Source organism: Acomys russatus, chromosome 19 (assembly GCF_903995435.1).
Source record: "Acomys russatus chromosome 19, mAcoRus1.1, whole genome shotgun sequence".
Lineage (NCBI taxonomy): Eukaryota > Metazoa > Chordata > Mammalia > Rodentia > Muridae > Acomys > Acomys russatus.
In genome coordinates, this window is record NC_067155.1 from 48927963 (window position 1) to 48944355 (window position 16393).

The 16393-nt window shown below is 47.6% G+C and overlaps 1 protein-coding gene across 1 annotated transcript in view; it reads right to left on the minus strand.

Annotated features, from left to right (window-relative positions):
- Nucleotides 1-232: 232 nt before the first annotated feature.
- Nucleotides 233-16393, minus strand: part of Glt1d1 (glycosyltransferase 1 domain containing 1) — a 73689-nt gene continuing 57528 nt past the window's right edge. Inside the window, exons 10-12 of the mRNA XM_051161424.1 lie at nucleotides 15573-15693; nucleotides 10630-10728; nucleotides 233-425 (exon numbers count right to left, since the gene is read on the minus strand). Coding sequence (XP_051017381.1) covers nucleotides 264-425; nucleotides 10630-10728; nucleotides 15573-15693 — 382 coding nt within the window. The 3' untranslated portion in view covers nucleotides 233-263. The remainder of the gene's footprint in view (nucleotides 426-10629; nucleotides 10729-15572; nucleotides 15694-16393) is intronic.

Here is a 16393-nt window from a genome sequence, read left to right on the forward strand (position 1 = left end):
CCTGAGATGCACCTTCATGTCCTGTGCAGAGCTGCAAACATTATCTGGGACTGAGCCAAAAAGCACCTCTGGGACTGAGCCATAAGCACTTTCAGGAGTGAGCTATAAGCCCACCCAGAACTGAGCTGTCAGCACTTCCAGAACTGTTTCTGCCACATAGGAGAGTTTGGTGAGGACTTTAGGACGCCAGTGGTCCAGGACTAGGTCCCATCTCAGAGCTGGACACCTTGGGGACCGGTGTGGCAAGCACAGAGTTCCATCACTTAACCCTCCACACTCGTCTCCAGCTTCCTGATGAGGCGCTGGTAGGTGTCTCTCTCCACCTGCCAGGAATGGTGCGTCCTCACGTATTCCCTTCCATTGGTCACGATTTCCTTCTCCAGCGCAGGATCGCTAACCAGCCTCTTTGCCAACTGAATGAACTCCTGAAAGACAGGAAGTGGGTGGGAAACACGCATGAGTGACGGGTGGAGGGGAACCTGAGGACCCGCCGGAAACGGAAAGCCTGTGTCTGCACCAGCTCCTGCTGCCTCATAGCCTAGAGAAACACACTTTCAGGGAGTGGGGGCAGTCAGAGTAGTGCAAGCACTGGGATTAAGAAACACTGTTCACGTCAGGTGTCGAGATGGTTCAGCAAGTAAAGCTGTTTTCTACTAAGCTTAAGGACCTGAGTTCCATCCTCAGGTCCCAGACACTGGAGAGAACTGACTCCCACAAGCTGTCACTTGACCTCCATGTGTATGCCGTGGCATGTTCACACCTGCATCCATGCACACACACATGCATACTTATGCAAAAACTGATAAAAAATGTTAATATGTGTATATGTAGACACAGACACAAATATAATATATTTGTACACACACACACACACACACACACACACACACACACACACACACGATGGTCCCACGTCCACAAACATGTACTCACTCCATTCTCATTGCAGCTCTAAAGACCCGTACCTACAAGAAGCAGCACGCAGCTGGGTGAGGTAGCACCCGCCTTTAACCCCAGCACTCAGTGAATGCTGTTATTATGTATAATTAATAAATACTAAGGAAAGAACTTAAAAAAAAAAAAACCCATCTCCTTTCTTTTCAGTGACCCTCAGTCTTCCAGAGACCCTTGCCTCACACACTGGGCCCAGAGAACCTCTTCACACCAGGGGCAATGCCCGGTAGACAAGGAAGCTCTGGGATTCAGGGCCAACTCTGTGTTCGAGTTCTGCACCCCTTCACTTGACTGTGTGGTTCTGGACAGGCTAGTTACCACCTCTGAATTCACGGTGACCACCTGTGAAGGAGCAGAGGCCACTGTCCCCTCAGGCCGCATGTGCAGAGCACAGGGCGGCCCTGCGTTTTTTTGTTTTCTTGCCTCATCCCCTGCAGCTTCATTTCAGACCACGAGTGCATTATTAATTGATGCACCAAGGGCCTCCTGCTGACCAGCACTTAATTTCAAAGCCCTTCCTAATTAGAAAAATTAAGATGTATTCTGATATCAAAGCTTGTTTAGGGAGAGGAGGGGGATCATTCATTATTTATTACACTTGAGTCGAAGTCTCGGGAAGTGCTGAGCCAGGAAGCCTGGGTTAAGTTCACACTCCCCTGCCTGAGGGAGACAGCAAGGGAGGGTTGCAGATGGAACTCAGGCAGGGCTGTCAGGCAGGGCAGTGGTGGCAACTGCTACAGAATCTCATGCTGACAGGAGTAGGAGCAATGGCTTAGTCGGGAAAAGCGCTTGCCTTGCAAACGTGAGGACCCGAGTTCCATCCCCAGCACCACCATGTGGTGGCACACGCTTGTAGTCTCAGTGCCTGGGAGGCAGAGCCAGGTGGATCCTGGGGCACACTGGTCAACGGGGCCTAGCTTACTTGTGAATTCAAAGCCAATGAAAGGCCCCGTCATACCAAAACAAGCAACAGGTGCACAGTGGCTGGGGAGCAGCCGCTAATGTTGCTCTCTGGCCTCCACATGCGCCCCACCACCCACATGCAAACACATGTATGCACAATCACCCGTGCATGCACACAGACACTCACTCAGGAACTCATACACACTTAATTACTACTATTCTCTTTCTCCGTTGGCTTGAGCAAAGTCCAACCAGTGCCCTAGATTAACACAGACGGTACTTTACTATCTAGAAGGAATGCCCACAGATTCTCAAAATTATTGTTAATTAAACGTTGAATGCCTTTTATAGCTGGCAATATAAATAGCAACATTTATGTGGGTGGGATTTTATTTTTATGTGGTCATGTATACATATTTTTCTAGTGAGCTGGTTTTTCTTTTCACCATAAAAACATAACGCACTTATTCACACTGCGTGGCAGAATAGCATTCGTATTAAAATTATTTGAGGGCTTAGTGCTTGGGAATATTACTTTATGATGCTGGCTGTATCTGTGATTTATATCTGATGTGGAGGACTGGGCTGAAGCCAGGGCCCTTTGCTTCCTGCTGCTGCAGAATGCAGGGCAGTTCTAGAACAGAGTCCTGAAGGATGGCGGAGAGGCTCTGAGAAAGCACTGTGTGTGTGTGTGTGTGTGTGTGTGTGTGTGTGTGTGTGTGTGTGTGTTTTCTCAGCAATGAAATCTGGGGAAAGAGGGCTTGAAGCATCAGATGTACCTTATGGCTGGCCTAAAGAGCACTGGGAAAGAGGAGGAAGGAAAGAAGAGAAAGAGCCAGCCAGAAAGAACGGAAGGAAGGAAGGAAGGAAGGAAGGAAGGAAGGAAGGAAAAGAGACAGAGACAGACAGACAACAGAGCAAGCCCCGCTCCCCCACCCCACCTCCACCCCACCCCACCCCCCGGCTCTGACGTAAGCAGGAGAAGTGACTTTGAGAAAGGGGCTTTCTCTAGGATCAGTGATGCACTCTTAAAAGCCACAGATGGAGAGCAGTAAAAGGCAAAGAAAATTAAACAAAAACATGTACAGAAACCAGAAACCCAGTTCTTGCCGGGTGTGGTGGCTCATGGCTGTAATCCCAGCACTCAGGGAGGCAGAGGAAGGCGGATCTCTGAGTTCAAGGCCAGCCTGGTCTACAAAGCAAGTCCAGAAGAACCAAGGCTACATGGAGAAACCCTGTCTCAAACTACCAAAAAAAAAGAAAGAAAGAAAAGAAAAAAAGAAACCCAGTTCTTCGGAGAGCTTAGAAGTGAGTGAGCATGGATACTTACAAAGGGCACCTCCAACAAAGCAAAATGAAGGCGCGGACCGAGCTGCCTCCAAGGTTGCAAGTGTGCAGAGCTTTGCTCAGGCACTGGCATGAAGGTGTTTGTTTTTTAAGTGACACAAAGAAGTATCATTTTTGTCTTCAGATAAGTAAAGGACTGCTTTTGGAGTTTACGTTCTTTCCATGCTATCCTCTATTTTGGTGGAGAGTGTATCCTTTCCTTCTTAAAAAAATTTTTTTTTGTTTGTTTTGTTTTAGGTTTTTTGAGACAGGGTTTCTCTGTGTGGCTTTGGCCGTCCTAGACTCCCTTTGTAGACCAGGCTAGCCTTGAACTCACAGTGATCCACCTACCTTTGCCTCCCGAGTGCTGGCATTAAAGGTATGTACCACCACACCCAGTTTAATAAAAATTTTTAAAAATTTATCTTTTAATAATTTCATATATATATACAAAGTATCTCAATCCTATATACTTTCTGGCTCCAGCTCCCTCATAGTCTGTCCCCCCACCCTCGCCCGCCCCAATACATCTTCCCAGCTTAATTTCCCTCTTTAAAAAAAATAAATAACGCACTGAAATTAGTAGCATATGATGTAGGGTCATGCACTGGGCTATGAGCAACCTACCAGTAGCCACACACTGCTAAGAAGAATGACTCTCCCTCCCCCACAGCCATCAACCACCAATAGACGCTAAGCTAGGGTAGCAGCAGGCCTTCTACAGGTAACCAGGGTGGTAACTTCAGTGAGAAAAATGTCCCCTGCACAGTCTTAGGCATTTGAACACTTGGTCCCAGTTAGTGACGCTGTTTAGGGAGGTCTAGATGGCACAGCCTTGCTGGTAAAAGTAGACTAGTCGGGAGGGGAGTTGGGGGTGGAGGCGGGAGGGCTGGTAAAAATGAATCCACAGCCAAAGATGTGAGTGTTCAGCTTCCTGCTCCCTCCCCATGCGCCATGCTATCTATACCATCGTGGGCTCTAGCCCTTAAAAACTGTGAGTCAATGAGCTGTAGAGATGGCTCAGTGATTAAGAGCACTGCCTGCTCTTCCAAAGGACCCGGGTTCAATTCCCAGCACCCACATGGCAGCTCACAACTGTCTGTAACCCCAAGATCTGAGACTCCCACACCAACGGACATAAATTAAAATTAAATTAAATATATAAAAATAAAATCTTTTTTTAAAAAAGTGCCTCAGAAGGTAGCCAAGGATAATTTTTAAAAAATAAACAAAAAACTGTGAGTCAATAAAAATAAAGGCCCCCAGAGCGATCTAGCATGTGCATTAGCCCCTATGCATGGGAAACAGAGGGTTCTCAGATGTGGTGGATGGGACTGAATTTTCATTATTTCAAACAAGTTCCTTTGGCTGCTTGGGGGGCCAGAAAAGGTGCTGCGATGGAACTGGCTGCTGAAATAAATAACCAGGTAGGACCGGGTGCTGCCTGGCAGAGATGGGACACACAGAGCCTACAGGAATTGGCAACAGTAGGAAACACAAGCAGAGGCACCAAGCAGGTGACTGAGCTTGTTTGCAGTCTCTATCTTCTCCTCAGTCATCACCCTGCCAGTGACAGCCCAAGGGGGTCCTCCAAGGGACAGCTCAGACACCTGCAGACTTCCAGTGTGCTCACCAGCTAGTATTTTCTTTACAGTGAACTCACACAGAGCCTCACCATTCTGCTTTGATACAGCCCGGGGCAGGGACGCCATTATATCTGCCACATACCTGGGAACCGAAAGAGAACCCTTCCCTTTCCAACCCTTTAGGCGACAACTAGCCCGTTCCAGGGTCACAAGCACATCTCTAACTCCTCTTGGTTTTTGCAGCAACACAGAGGCAGCGTTTGCAAGATGGCAGGTGACTATGCGAAAGCTGCGATGGTGGGGACACCATGCACATCCTCTCCCTCATATTTTGGGAGCATTCTTGGCAAGCAGGATTCTCCTGATGTTGCCCCTCCCCACCCCCACCCCCAATGCCTTGGTACCCACACTGAGTCCAGGTGATGCTGAGGTCGAGGCTTGAACTCACCCCAAGTGCAGCTTCCATTTTTATCTAAGGCATGAGCCCCATCTGGTGGCTCTTGCCTTCCAGCCACATTCAGCAAGCCCAGGCTCCATGGGTCACTAGGGGCTTCCTTTCGGCCACACTGTGCCATCTGCCTCCAGCAAAGGGCGGATGGGTGTGGGCCTCAGACAGGAAAGGTGCATTCCACAGATGAACCAGGATGAGTAAGGGCGAGAATCCGCTGTGGGGGACTGCTAGGTGGGAAAGTGTCAGAACTCCTCTCAAAAGGAGAGCAGAAGGAAAAGAGGGGGAAACAGTGGGAGGGAAAGAGGGAGGGAGGGAGGGGAGGATGAAGGCATGGAGAAAGGAAGGGAGGACTGAGTCAAAGAGACAGGAGATGAAAACTATCAGGATTTGTGCAGGGTGGGAGTGGGGGGTTGTCTGCATGCCCAAGACCATTTCTGCCTCTCTCACCTGGGCTGGGCTCTTTGCAGGACTTCAGTCCTTGGAACACAGATCCACTCTCTCAAGCCTCTCATGGTAGTGTGACTGTCAGGATCCCCAGAGCTAACCCTTCCTGGTGCCTGCAGACCACACAGATAGACCAGGCTGGATCCCTCCCATAGGCCAGCCAAGGCCCAGGGCCCCTGTGTCCAACACTAGAACCGTGGCTTATTCCTACTGGGGCGGCTGAGCATCCAAATGCATGGGGACAGGAAAGTGGATGCTTAGTGGCTGTTTAACTATCTTCTGTTTATTTCTGTACACCTACTGGCTTTATTTATTTATTTATTTATTTTTAAGAAAGAAATATCATGTAGAGGTCAGAGGACAGCTTGCGGGAGCTGGTTCTCTTCTCTTCTCCTGCCTCGTAGGTCCCAGGGTTGATACTCAAATCTTCAGGCTCAGTGGTGCATGAGCGCCTTTATCATTGAGCCATCTGGCTGGCTCTAAATTTAAATTTGAAAACTGACACTGCCTAGATTCGATCATTCAAAATCTCCGTCAAGGAAAAAAAAAAAAAATCTCCTTCAAGGACTTGGCACAGCATTTGCTACTTCCACAAAAGGGGCAGCCAGTCTTACGTCCATTTTCTGGATGAAGGAAGGAACAGTATGTAGTAGACATGCCTATGAGCCACTGTGCATTTCAAATGGGAACAAGACACTCCTCCTCCCCCCCCCCTCCAAGTACCACTACCTCCCAGTCCGGACACAAGTTTGAGACTGATATTTCCCAGAGTGCCTTGCTTTCCCCAAAGGCAATCAAAGTCATCGCTGCTTAAAGAAAAAGGCATTGTCTTTAAGAAAGTTATCAACCAAGTGGGGGGGGGGGCATACATGCCTGTAATCCCAGCACTCAGGAGGCAGAGGTAGGTGAATCACTTTGAGTTCCAGGCCAGCTTGGTCTACAAAGTGAGTCCAGGACAGCCAAGGCTACACAGAGAAAGCCTGTCTTGAAAACAAAAACAAAAACAAACAAAAAACCCAACAACAACAAAAAAGAAAGTCATCAGCCTTGAGACCAGATGTAGCTCAGTAGGTAGGGTACAGTCAGGGAGCCCTGACCCCCAGGACTGCATACACTCAGGGTGGTGGTAGCCACCTAACATCTTATCACTGGGGAGATGAGGGTGGGGTGGGCAGGAGGGTCAGGTATTCAAGGTCATGCTTGGCTATATAGTGAGTTTGAGGACCACCTGGGCTACATAGACATTGTCTCAAAAAAAGAACACACACACACACACACACACACACACACACACACACACATCTTTAAGAAGACACAAGCGAGCCAGGCATGGTGGTGCATAGCACTCAGGAGGCAGAGGCAGGTGGATTGCTGTGAGTTCGAAGCCAGCCTGGTCTACAAAGCGAGTCCAGGACAGCTAAGACTACACAGAGAAACCCTGTCTCGAAAAAAACAAAACAAAACAAAAAGAAAAAGACACAAGGTGACTGGACAGTGGTGGCACACACCTTTAATCCTAGCTCTTGGAAGGCAGAAGCAGGCAGATCTCTGAGTTCAAAGCCAGCCTGGTCTAAGAAAGCAAGTTCTAAGGACAGCCAAGGCTACACAAAAAAAGACCAGAAAAGAAAAAAGAAAAGAAAACATAGCCATGCTGACCACGAAGGATAGGAGCTGGAATCTAGCATGTCCCTCGTGAACAGTAACCAACTGCCACCATTAATATTCCAAAATTTATTTCGCTACAGTTGTTTAAAGAACGAATAGAAAACCTTCTAGCAGGTAAGTGTGAGCCACACTTGAAGAGCCCAAACCTGGCAGAATATGAATTCATAGCTTCTATTAAATGTCGTATGGATCTTAATTCTGAAGCTATAAAAACTAAGCTATAAAAGCACCTCAGAAAGTCACTGGACTCTTTCCTTCTTAAATGGTGAAATAACCAGATTGTTGAGGTAATGAGAAATCAATGCTGAGCGGGTTTGGAAAGCTTCACTTAAATTGAAAATTTTTCAGAGGTGAGGTATATAAAAAGAGACATTAATTCTGTCCCTACAACAGTGAAATATGTTTAGCCATCAACTTTTTAGAAAAATAGATCTAGGTATTAGATAGATATATATATATTAGATATAAATACTAAATCTAGATATACAGATAGATGAAGATACAGATAGAGACATAGATATACAGAGAGAGATAAAGGAGGTTCTCCTTATATGGTCCCCAAAGCAAAGACCCTGTCAGCTTTAGTTTCTGTCATCCAAACTAGAGTCACCTCGGAAGAGGGACCCTCAATAGAGGAATTGTCTTCCATTGGCCTGTGGGGCATGCCTGTGAAGAATTTTCTTGATTGCTGATTGACGTGGGAGGGAGCAGCCCACGACGGGTGGTGCTGCCCCTAGGCAAAGTGAGTGCCGCCCAAGGCACTCTGGGAAATACCAGTGAGTGGTCCTGGACTGTGTAAGAAAGGGGGTTGAGCAAACAATAGGAAAGAAGCCAGTCAGCAATGGTCCTGCTCCTGCTCCTACATGAGTCAGTGCTCCGAGTTCCCTCAGAAATGGACTGTGCGACCAGGATGTGCAAGCCACATAAAACCTTTTCCTCCCCAAGTTACTTTTGGCCATGGTATTTATGACAGCAATAGACAACGAAAACGGCCCCTTCCAGCCGGGCGTGGTGGCGCACGCCTTTAATCCCAGCACTCGGGAGGCAGAGGCAGGTGGATCGCTGTGAGTCCGAGGCCAGCCTGGTCTACAAAGTGAGTCCAGGATGGCCAAGGCTACACAGAGAAACCCTGTCTCGAAAAACCAAAAAAGAAAAAAAAAAAAAAGAAAACAGCCCTTCCTTCCAGATTCCTCCCCATGCGCCTGCAAGTGGCTGTCACAGGAGTGGGGGCGGGGGAGTGCACGGTTCCAACTTTTACTATTCAACGTCAAAGAATGGCAGGTGCTATCTCAGGTGCCGGAGAACTGCATAATGTGGAGGTTCAAATCCTAAAAATGGGCATCAGGTCTCCATTTCTCAGGAGCAGAAACCACTCTGAAGGGATGAGCCCTCTAAACCCCCCCTTCGGGGGGAGATGGTTGGAGACAGAAAGGTGGCCACAAATAAAACCAGTGGCGCGGCACCCTGGACCACATAGCCTTCCCCAGGGACAACTTTGAACTTCTCGTCCTCCCAAACGCTGGATTTATACACACTCACCACCATGTCCAGTTTCATACAGTGCTGGTGCCTGACTCCAGAGCTCCATGCATGCTAGGCTGGCACTCTACCAACTGAGCTACTCCCCAGCATCTAAAAAATGGCCCTCATGAGAGGCGTGGTGGCGCAAGCCTTTAATCCCAGCACTTGGGAGGCAGAGGCAGGTAGACTGCTGTGAATTCGAGGCCAGCCTGGTCTACAAAGTGAGTCTAGGACAGCCAAGATTACACAGAGAAACCCTGTCTTGAAAAACAGAAACAAAACATAAAAATGGTCCTCTTTCTCATGGTGAATACAGCCATGTTTCCTCAGTCTCCACACTCAGCTATGCTGCACAGTCCACGGGTTTCCCTTGCCCCTGCCCTCCCTCAAGCTTACGCAGTGCCTGGCAGAGTTCAGTGTTTACAAACCAAGACCACTTTTTTTTGCTGCTGCCTGTCCACAGGGCTCCCAGACTGCCCAAGGTTCCTGGCCATGTACCCCACTCTCTTATACAGTCTCTACTGCACCCCACCCCATCTCTCTAAACTCTTCAGTCTTTTATCTCCAGCCCTACATGGAAAGATCTGTTTCTTTTTTGTTCTCAATTAAGGAGTAATAGCTAACACAGACCAAGTAGCTAGATTTAGCTTGAATTCAAAGAGCATTTGTGCTTACACATTATTTATGTCCTATGCATTGCAAATACATATTTTAACTCCCAAAGCTGGTGGTCTGACAGGACAGTTCTTCTTAATAAATGAAATGCTGATTCTCATACATATTTGAACGCAGATTTGAAATTACTCTTGCCCTCCCTGCAGCCCAAAGTCTGAGTCCCACGGTTAAAACTAAAACAACCCCAGCCTGAAGTTCCGTAAAGTTTTGCATTATTTGTTTTCAGGGCAATGTATCCCACCATGCACTGGGTACGGTCTGATGGAGACGATGGAGAAAACAAAGTACGTGAGACATCCGTGTCTCGCACACTTATTTCAGAGTGTGAAGAATCACAACTCTCCCCGCACAGAGCCAGGAAGGGCTGCTGTTCTAAACATCCTCCGGTAGGGCCAACGTGGTGAAGATGCTGGATTGAAAGACATTCTGCAAGTAAATTCTAAGTTCTGAAGTGCCGGCTTGGGGGGGAAGGGGCGGGTCTGGGGGTGGGGTTGGGGGGCGGGACAACCCGGGACTGTAAGTGACTCATAGGGGCTGGTACTCACCCAAGAGGACCTGAACAGGGACAGAGGCAGGAAGCTGTGTCTCCAGCTCCCAGAATGCATCAGGAGCCTAGAGGTCCTTCTCCTCTACTCTAGCTCGCCCCAGACAACTACTAAGGAGGACACTTGCAGGCAAAGTCCTTGTGCATCTGTGTTTTGTTTGTTTATTCTTTTGGGGTTAGTTACTGTTGTTGTTAGATAAAGTCTCATGTAGCTCAGGCTGGTCTTGAACTAGCTATATAGCAGAGGTTGACTTTAAACTTATGATCCTCTTGGCCCCTGAATGCTCGGTGACAGGTGTGCACCACCAGGCCTGGTCTATGCGCGCCAAGCAAGCATTCAGCCAACTGGGCTAAATTCTTCCGGTCAGAAGTGCCCTGAGATTCTAGATGCTGTGTGTCTCTCCAGGGTGAGAACAGAAGAAGCACAGAGCATGCTGGGTAGCTCTGCCTCCACCAGGGCCTGGGAGGCTTCCAAGAACCCCGAATTCACAGGCATTCTTCATACAGACAGACAGACATCACACTTACCGAGGCAAACATGGGGAAAAGACTCTCCTTACCTGAGGGTTTGAAAACAGCAGTCCTGTGACTCCGTGCTCCACCACAGCCGAGTTGCCGGGGATGTTCCTGGCTAACACGGGAACTTCCAAATCCATTGCCTGTGAAGATGGGAGGAGTGAAAGGGAGGGTGCCATTTAGGAGTCAGGCAAGGGGGATGGAAGATGACGTAGGTGGCAAAGTGTTTGCCCCTGCAAGCATGAAGACCTGAGTTCAATTCCCAGCAACCACATGGTGGCTTCCAACTGTCTATAATGAGATCTGGTGCCCTCTCCTGGCATGCAGGTGTACATGCAGGCAGAACACTGTATATAATAAATAAGTGTTAAAAAAGAAAAAAAAAAAGAGTCAGGCAAGGGGGCTAAAAGATGGCTTAGGTGGGAAAGTATTTGCCCTGCAAGCATAAGGACCTGAATTCAACCTCCTAGGATTCACTTTAAAAAAAAAACAAAAACAAAAACCATAGCCAGGCATGGAAGGGCATATCTGCAATCCAAATACTGTACTGAGTGTGGACAGGGGGATCCATGGGGCTGACTGGCCAGCCAGTCTAGCCTAATTGTCAGGCTCCAGGCTGTGAAAGACCCTATCTCCAAAACTAAGGTGGATGGGGCTGAAGAGATGACTGGGGGATTAAGTGTGCTTGCTGCTCTTGCAAAGGAGTAGAGTTTGGCTCCTAGCACCCAAGCTGGACACAGCTCACAACCACCTGTTACAGTGTTCTGCCTGCATGTACACCTGCAGGCCAGAAGAGGACATCAGATCACATTATAGATGGTTGTGAGCCACCATGTGGTTGCTGGGAATTGAACTCAGGACCTCTGGAAGAACAGACAGCGCTCTTAACCTCTGAGCCATCTCTCCAGCCCACCACCTGTGACTCTAGCTCCAGGGGCTTCAGCGCCCTCTTCAGGTCACGACAGGCATTCCCACACATACACACACACAAACACACACCCCCACACAGAAATACATGAGCATACATTATTTAAAATAAAATAAAATGAAAAATCTTTTTTTTTTTTTTATGGCAAATTCTGAGCACAGACAAGCTCTGAGAATTTGAGCATACTGAGAAGCTGGTCCCGATAGCGCGGCAGCTGGCAAAGCCGCGCGCTAGACAGTGTTTGGAAATAGACACGCTTGCGTTCAGAGCAGATTCACAGAGTGAGCAGAGAAAGACAGAGGGGGTGAGCTTGGCACTTGGGACGGACACATGAGGTGCCAGGACACAAGACGCACAGCTTCCCTTCCAAAAACAGACCTACCTGGCCTCCCCACACCAACTCAAGCTCCTCTTGTGGGTGAACAGACTCTTCCTATACCCTCTCTCCCCCCCACCTTTAACATCTCTGCAGCCAGCCTCCCACCCCTTATTAGAGCTGCCTGGGACTTATAGAAACAGGTTTGGGGGGTGGGCAGGTGAGACAAGGTTTCTCTGTGTGCTCTGACTGTCCTGGAACTAGCTCTGTAGACTATGCTGGCCTCGAACACAGAGGTCTGCCTGCCTATCCCCCACACACACACACACCTCCTGATTGCTGGGATGAAAGGCGTGTGCCACCACTGCCCGGCTGAAACTTCTCATGGCTGAGAAGTCATGAGAAACTCAGCTACCGGAACATTCACCCCATAAAAAAAAAAGAACAGCCAGGCTTCAGGGGTGCACAGCTCACCCACGTGTGTGGCTTGTGAAGGTTGCAGGCAGTGCAGTCCTGGGTCACACCTGAGGCTAAACTGCCCTATCTATATTTTCTCAAAGAAAAATAGGATTCAGTTAGACTTTGTGGTGTGAGCGACCATTCTGAGTGATCACCTCCAGTGAGTTAGAGTGGGGACAGGACTTGATCTGAAGGTGTCCATAGAAACCCACAGAACTGAGTGAAGAGTGTTTTCTTCTGTGAGGTTGGCCAGTGGCCGGTGACACAGCTCTTCTGTGCAAAAGATGGCCTAGCCCCCTGCAAAATTCCTCACCTCTGGCAGCTTCCACATCCCAGATAAGTGCCCTTATTAAATCCTTCTAGTTCTGACATTTAAAAATAGCTTTGGCCGCATGGTGGTGCATGCCTTTAACCTCAGCACTTGGGAGGCAGAGGCAAGTGGATCGCTGTGAGTTCGAGGCCAGCCTGGTCTACAAAGAGAATCCAGGATGGCCAAGATAACAGAGAAACCCTGTCTCAAAATAAATAAATAAATAAATAAATAAATAAGATAAAAAGAGCGTTGGCTTTTCAAAAGGATAAGGAATGGTCCTGCCTTGTGTACCCACATAAAAATCAATCTAGCTCCCTCTCTCTTTCTCTCCTTCCTCCTCACCCCGCCCCCAGCACACACACACTGGCACCAAAATGGTTCGTGTGTTTTGAACCGTCCTTACAAGGTCCTTCAAGGCTCTCCAATCACTAGGGCTAGTGCTACTAGCTAAACTGAAGCTTTCTCCTCCTTTCTCTTCTTAGCTTTAGATCATAGCCCCTCTTCCAATGTGACCCAGAGGTTTTGTCTGTGTGTGACCGCACTTATATGCCAGTGCTCCAGACAGGAAGGCTGGGGTATGAAGGCCGTCCTTTTTACACCTTTCGTGTGTGGAGGGGTAGGTGTGGATGTGCAGAAGACAGACAATCTTGGACTGACTTTCCTCAGAATGGTCCGCCTTGTTTTTTGAGACAGGGTCTCCCACTGGCCTGCAGCTCAGACTTTATGAGGCTCAAGCGTCCAGCGAGCCCCAGGGGTCTGCCTGTCTCCCCTCTCCTCCACCTTCGTCAGCTCTGGTCTTACACTCACAGGCAACCACGCTTGGTCTTTCCTGTGGGTCCTGGGGATTGAGGTTAGCCAGCAAGCGCTTTACTGACTGAGCCAGCTCCCCATGCCCCTCTTTTAAGGTATTTCTATGTGGGGCCTCAAATCAACACTATAAATGGGAGGGGCCTGGCGGGCTTTTAGCGGTAATCACGCGGTCGTTGTGCGTGCGGCTGAGATTTGCTTCTGACGAGTTTTCAGTGAGAAGCGTGTATTTTAGCCAAGGGGCAAACGTTCAGTTCTTGGACCAGTGATGGGCGTGTGCTCTGTGATTAACGCACTGGCCATCTGAAGTGATTCTGAAGCGAGAGGCATGCTTACCACGCCCCCTAAAATCAACTTCATTCAGAGCCCTTAGCCCAAACGTTATTTTGACTTCTCAAAGAACCGAGTGCCACATCGACATTTCAAGGGCATCAGAATTGCTAGCAGCTGCCTTTCTTAGGAGGTGAGCCAAGTCCCCACAGCAGTCACGCCCGCAGAGAGAGCTGGGTGTGCTGCTTATAAAACCACTCAGCACATCTTTTGAAAATGACTTTTAGTATAATAAAGCCTAACAATTTAATGCAAACACCACAATTCTTCTTAAACTGTTTTACCTTTCAGTTAATATTGTCTATCCAAAAGATTCAAATAACTCATTCTTTCAATTTTTTATTTATCACACTCTGCCTATTCCTTTTTACCACTATATACCACAAGAAAACTGAAACTGGCCTTTGAAGTTGTGGTATAGCAACAAAAGGCCTGGGTCAGAATCCTAGCTCTGCATGTAGCAGTACTTCTGGCCTTGGGTAAGTCAATGATTCAGTTTCTCAACCATAAAACGGGAAGGGTTTCAACTACCTTGCAAGACACAAGGATTAGAGACACAATCTATAAAGTTCTTACGACAGTACCAGGGGCACATAATCATTACCATCACTGTCAATCTCATGCAATGAAACAGAAACTCAAAATACAAAATCAGCAAAACAATCAATATTCATGTAATAAATATCCAAAAAGCATTTTTTTTTTTAAAGATGCACAAGTCAATCTTGTAAGATTCTGACAACCCTGTCACCTGCTTTATTTCTGGAAAAGGGTAAAAGGAAAAGAAAAAAAAATATTCACTTCAATTTGAGGTGCAACACTCTGGAGCAACCTTTTTAAGCCTCTGGGTTCCTCTGATCCACAAGGGGAAAAATTTCCTTGCTTGAAGAGTAATAAGAGCTTGATTTTCCCCTATCAAAAGATCATCCATTTGCTGAGATAAAAGAATAAAGAACAAACTCAACAGCACCAACTGGGACTTAACACAGAAAATGACCAGGTGTCTCCTTTCAAATATGCAAATTTTACATGAAAATGTTTATAAATCATAGTTGTTTTTCCTCTTGATTCAGCCTCCTCACCTCCTGTAATAGGATCCGCAGGACCAAAGAGTGTGTGCATCACTAATCAGCTACACCATCCAGCTGCCCCTTCCCAACAGAATCTGATCTCTAATGGATGGGACTGGAAGCTGTCCCAGGGGAAGGGCAGCATAACTATGCTCTCAGGGAGAATGGATACTGTGGATGCCACCAGTCAAAGAGCGCCACGGAGCAGGGGACGGCTGTCCTTGAGGACTGTGTCTCCCATCTAGGTTTACTTTAAGGGGTGAAATAAACATGGCTTAATTGTTAAAAAAATAAATAAATAAATAATAAAAAATAAAACCACTCAGCAGACGCCAGGCGTTTGACCTCTTCTTTAGAAATTGGAAGGGGAGGGGAATGTGTATTTACATATAGAAGAGTGTTGGGCACCTTCTCTACACTGGTTTCAAACTTAGTTGCTGAGGAGGCTGACACTTATCACAGCGCACAGGTAGAGCTGGCCTCTTTGCTGAACAGGAAAATGACACGCAACCATGTCATGTACGTTCAGAGCAGCTGATGCAGAGCCACACCCACGTGGGGAGGCTCACAACCACCTGCAAGTCCAGCTCCAGGGTATCTGGATGCCCTCTACTGGTCTCCACCAGCAGCTGCACTCACTTGTACATACTCCCACACAGACACATGTGCACACACATACATTTTTTTAAAAAATAAATCTTTAAAAAAGAGAAGAGAGAAAGAACGTCTGGTGCTCCATCCTCAGCATTCCGAGCTGTGGTTACCTCCAAGATGGCGGCCGACATGCCCTCGGAGACTGAGCTGTTGACCAGTGCAAAGCAGCTCTTTACCACAGCATGCAGGTCCTCCTGGCACATCTCTCGGATCAGCCGCACCCCTGCAGCCCTGAAAGAACAGAGCAGGGAGAGCATAGCTGTTTCAGCCTTTCTCATAGTCCTGCCCAAATTTTATGTGTACAATTGACACTCAATTTGTACAGCCTGTAAAGCTAAGTCCCTTCTTCCTGAAAGGGGGGAAAATGCAATTTAGACAAATGCACTGACTAGTTATCTCCAAAGAGACTATAGCAGTCTGTGCCTCCACCAGCCAAGCACAAGAAAGTGTCCTCACTCTCCCAAATCTTTCTTCAGATTCATTTGTTTTTTATGTGTGTCAATGTTTGCCTGAATGTATGTATGTGCACCCTGTGACTGCAGTACACATAGAGGCCAGAAGAGGGCATCAAGATACTCTGGAACTAGAATTACGTGAGCTACTGTGATGGTGGTAGGAACTTGGACCTGGGTCCTCTGTAAGAGCAGCCAGTGTTCTTATCCAACTGAGCCACCATTTCTCCAGTCCTAAAATCTCTGTTCTTTTAAATGATTTCTTTTCTTTTCTCTCTTTCTTTCTTTCTTTCTTTCTTTTTTTCCTTTTTTGGCCAGTGTCATTAGTTAAGGGGAAAAAAAATCATCTTCAAGTGATCTTCACTAAGCCAGGTATGGAATCACACATGCAGAATCCTACCATATAGGAGGCTTCTGATTCCAGTCCAGGCTTGGATAGGCAGTGAGACCTGACCTAGAAGCAAAGTGGTTTGCTCTGG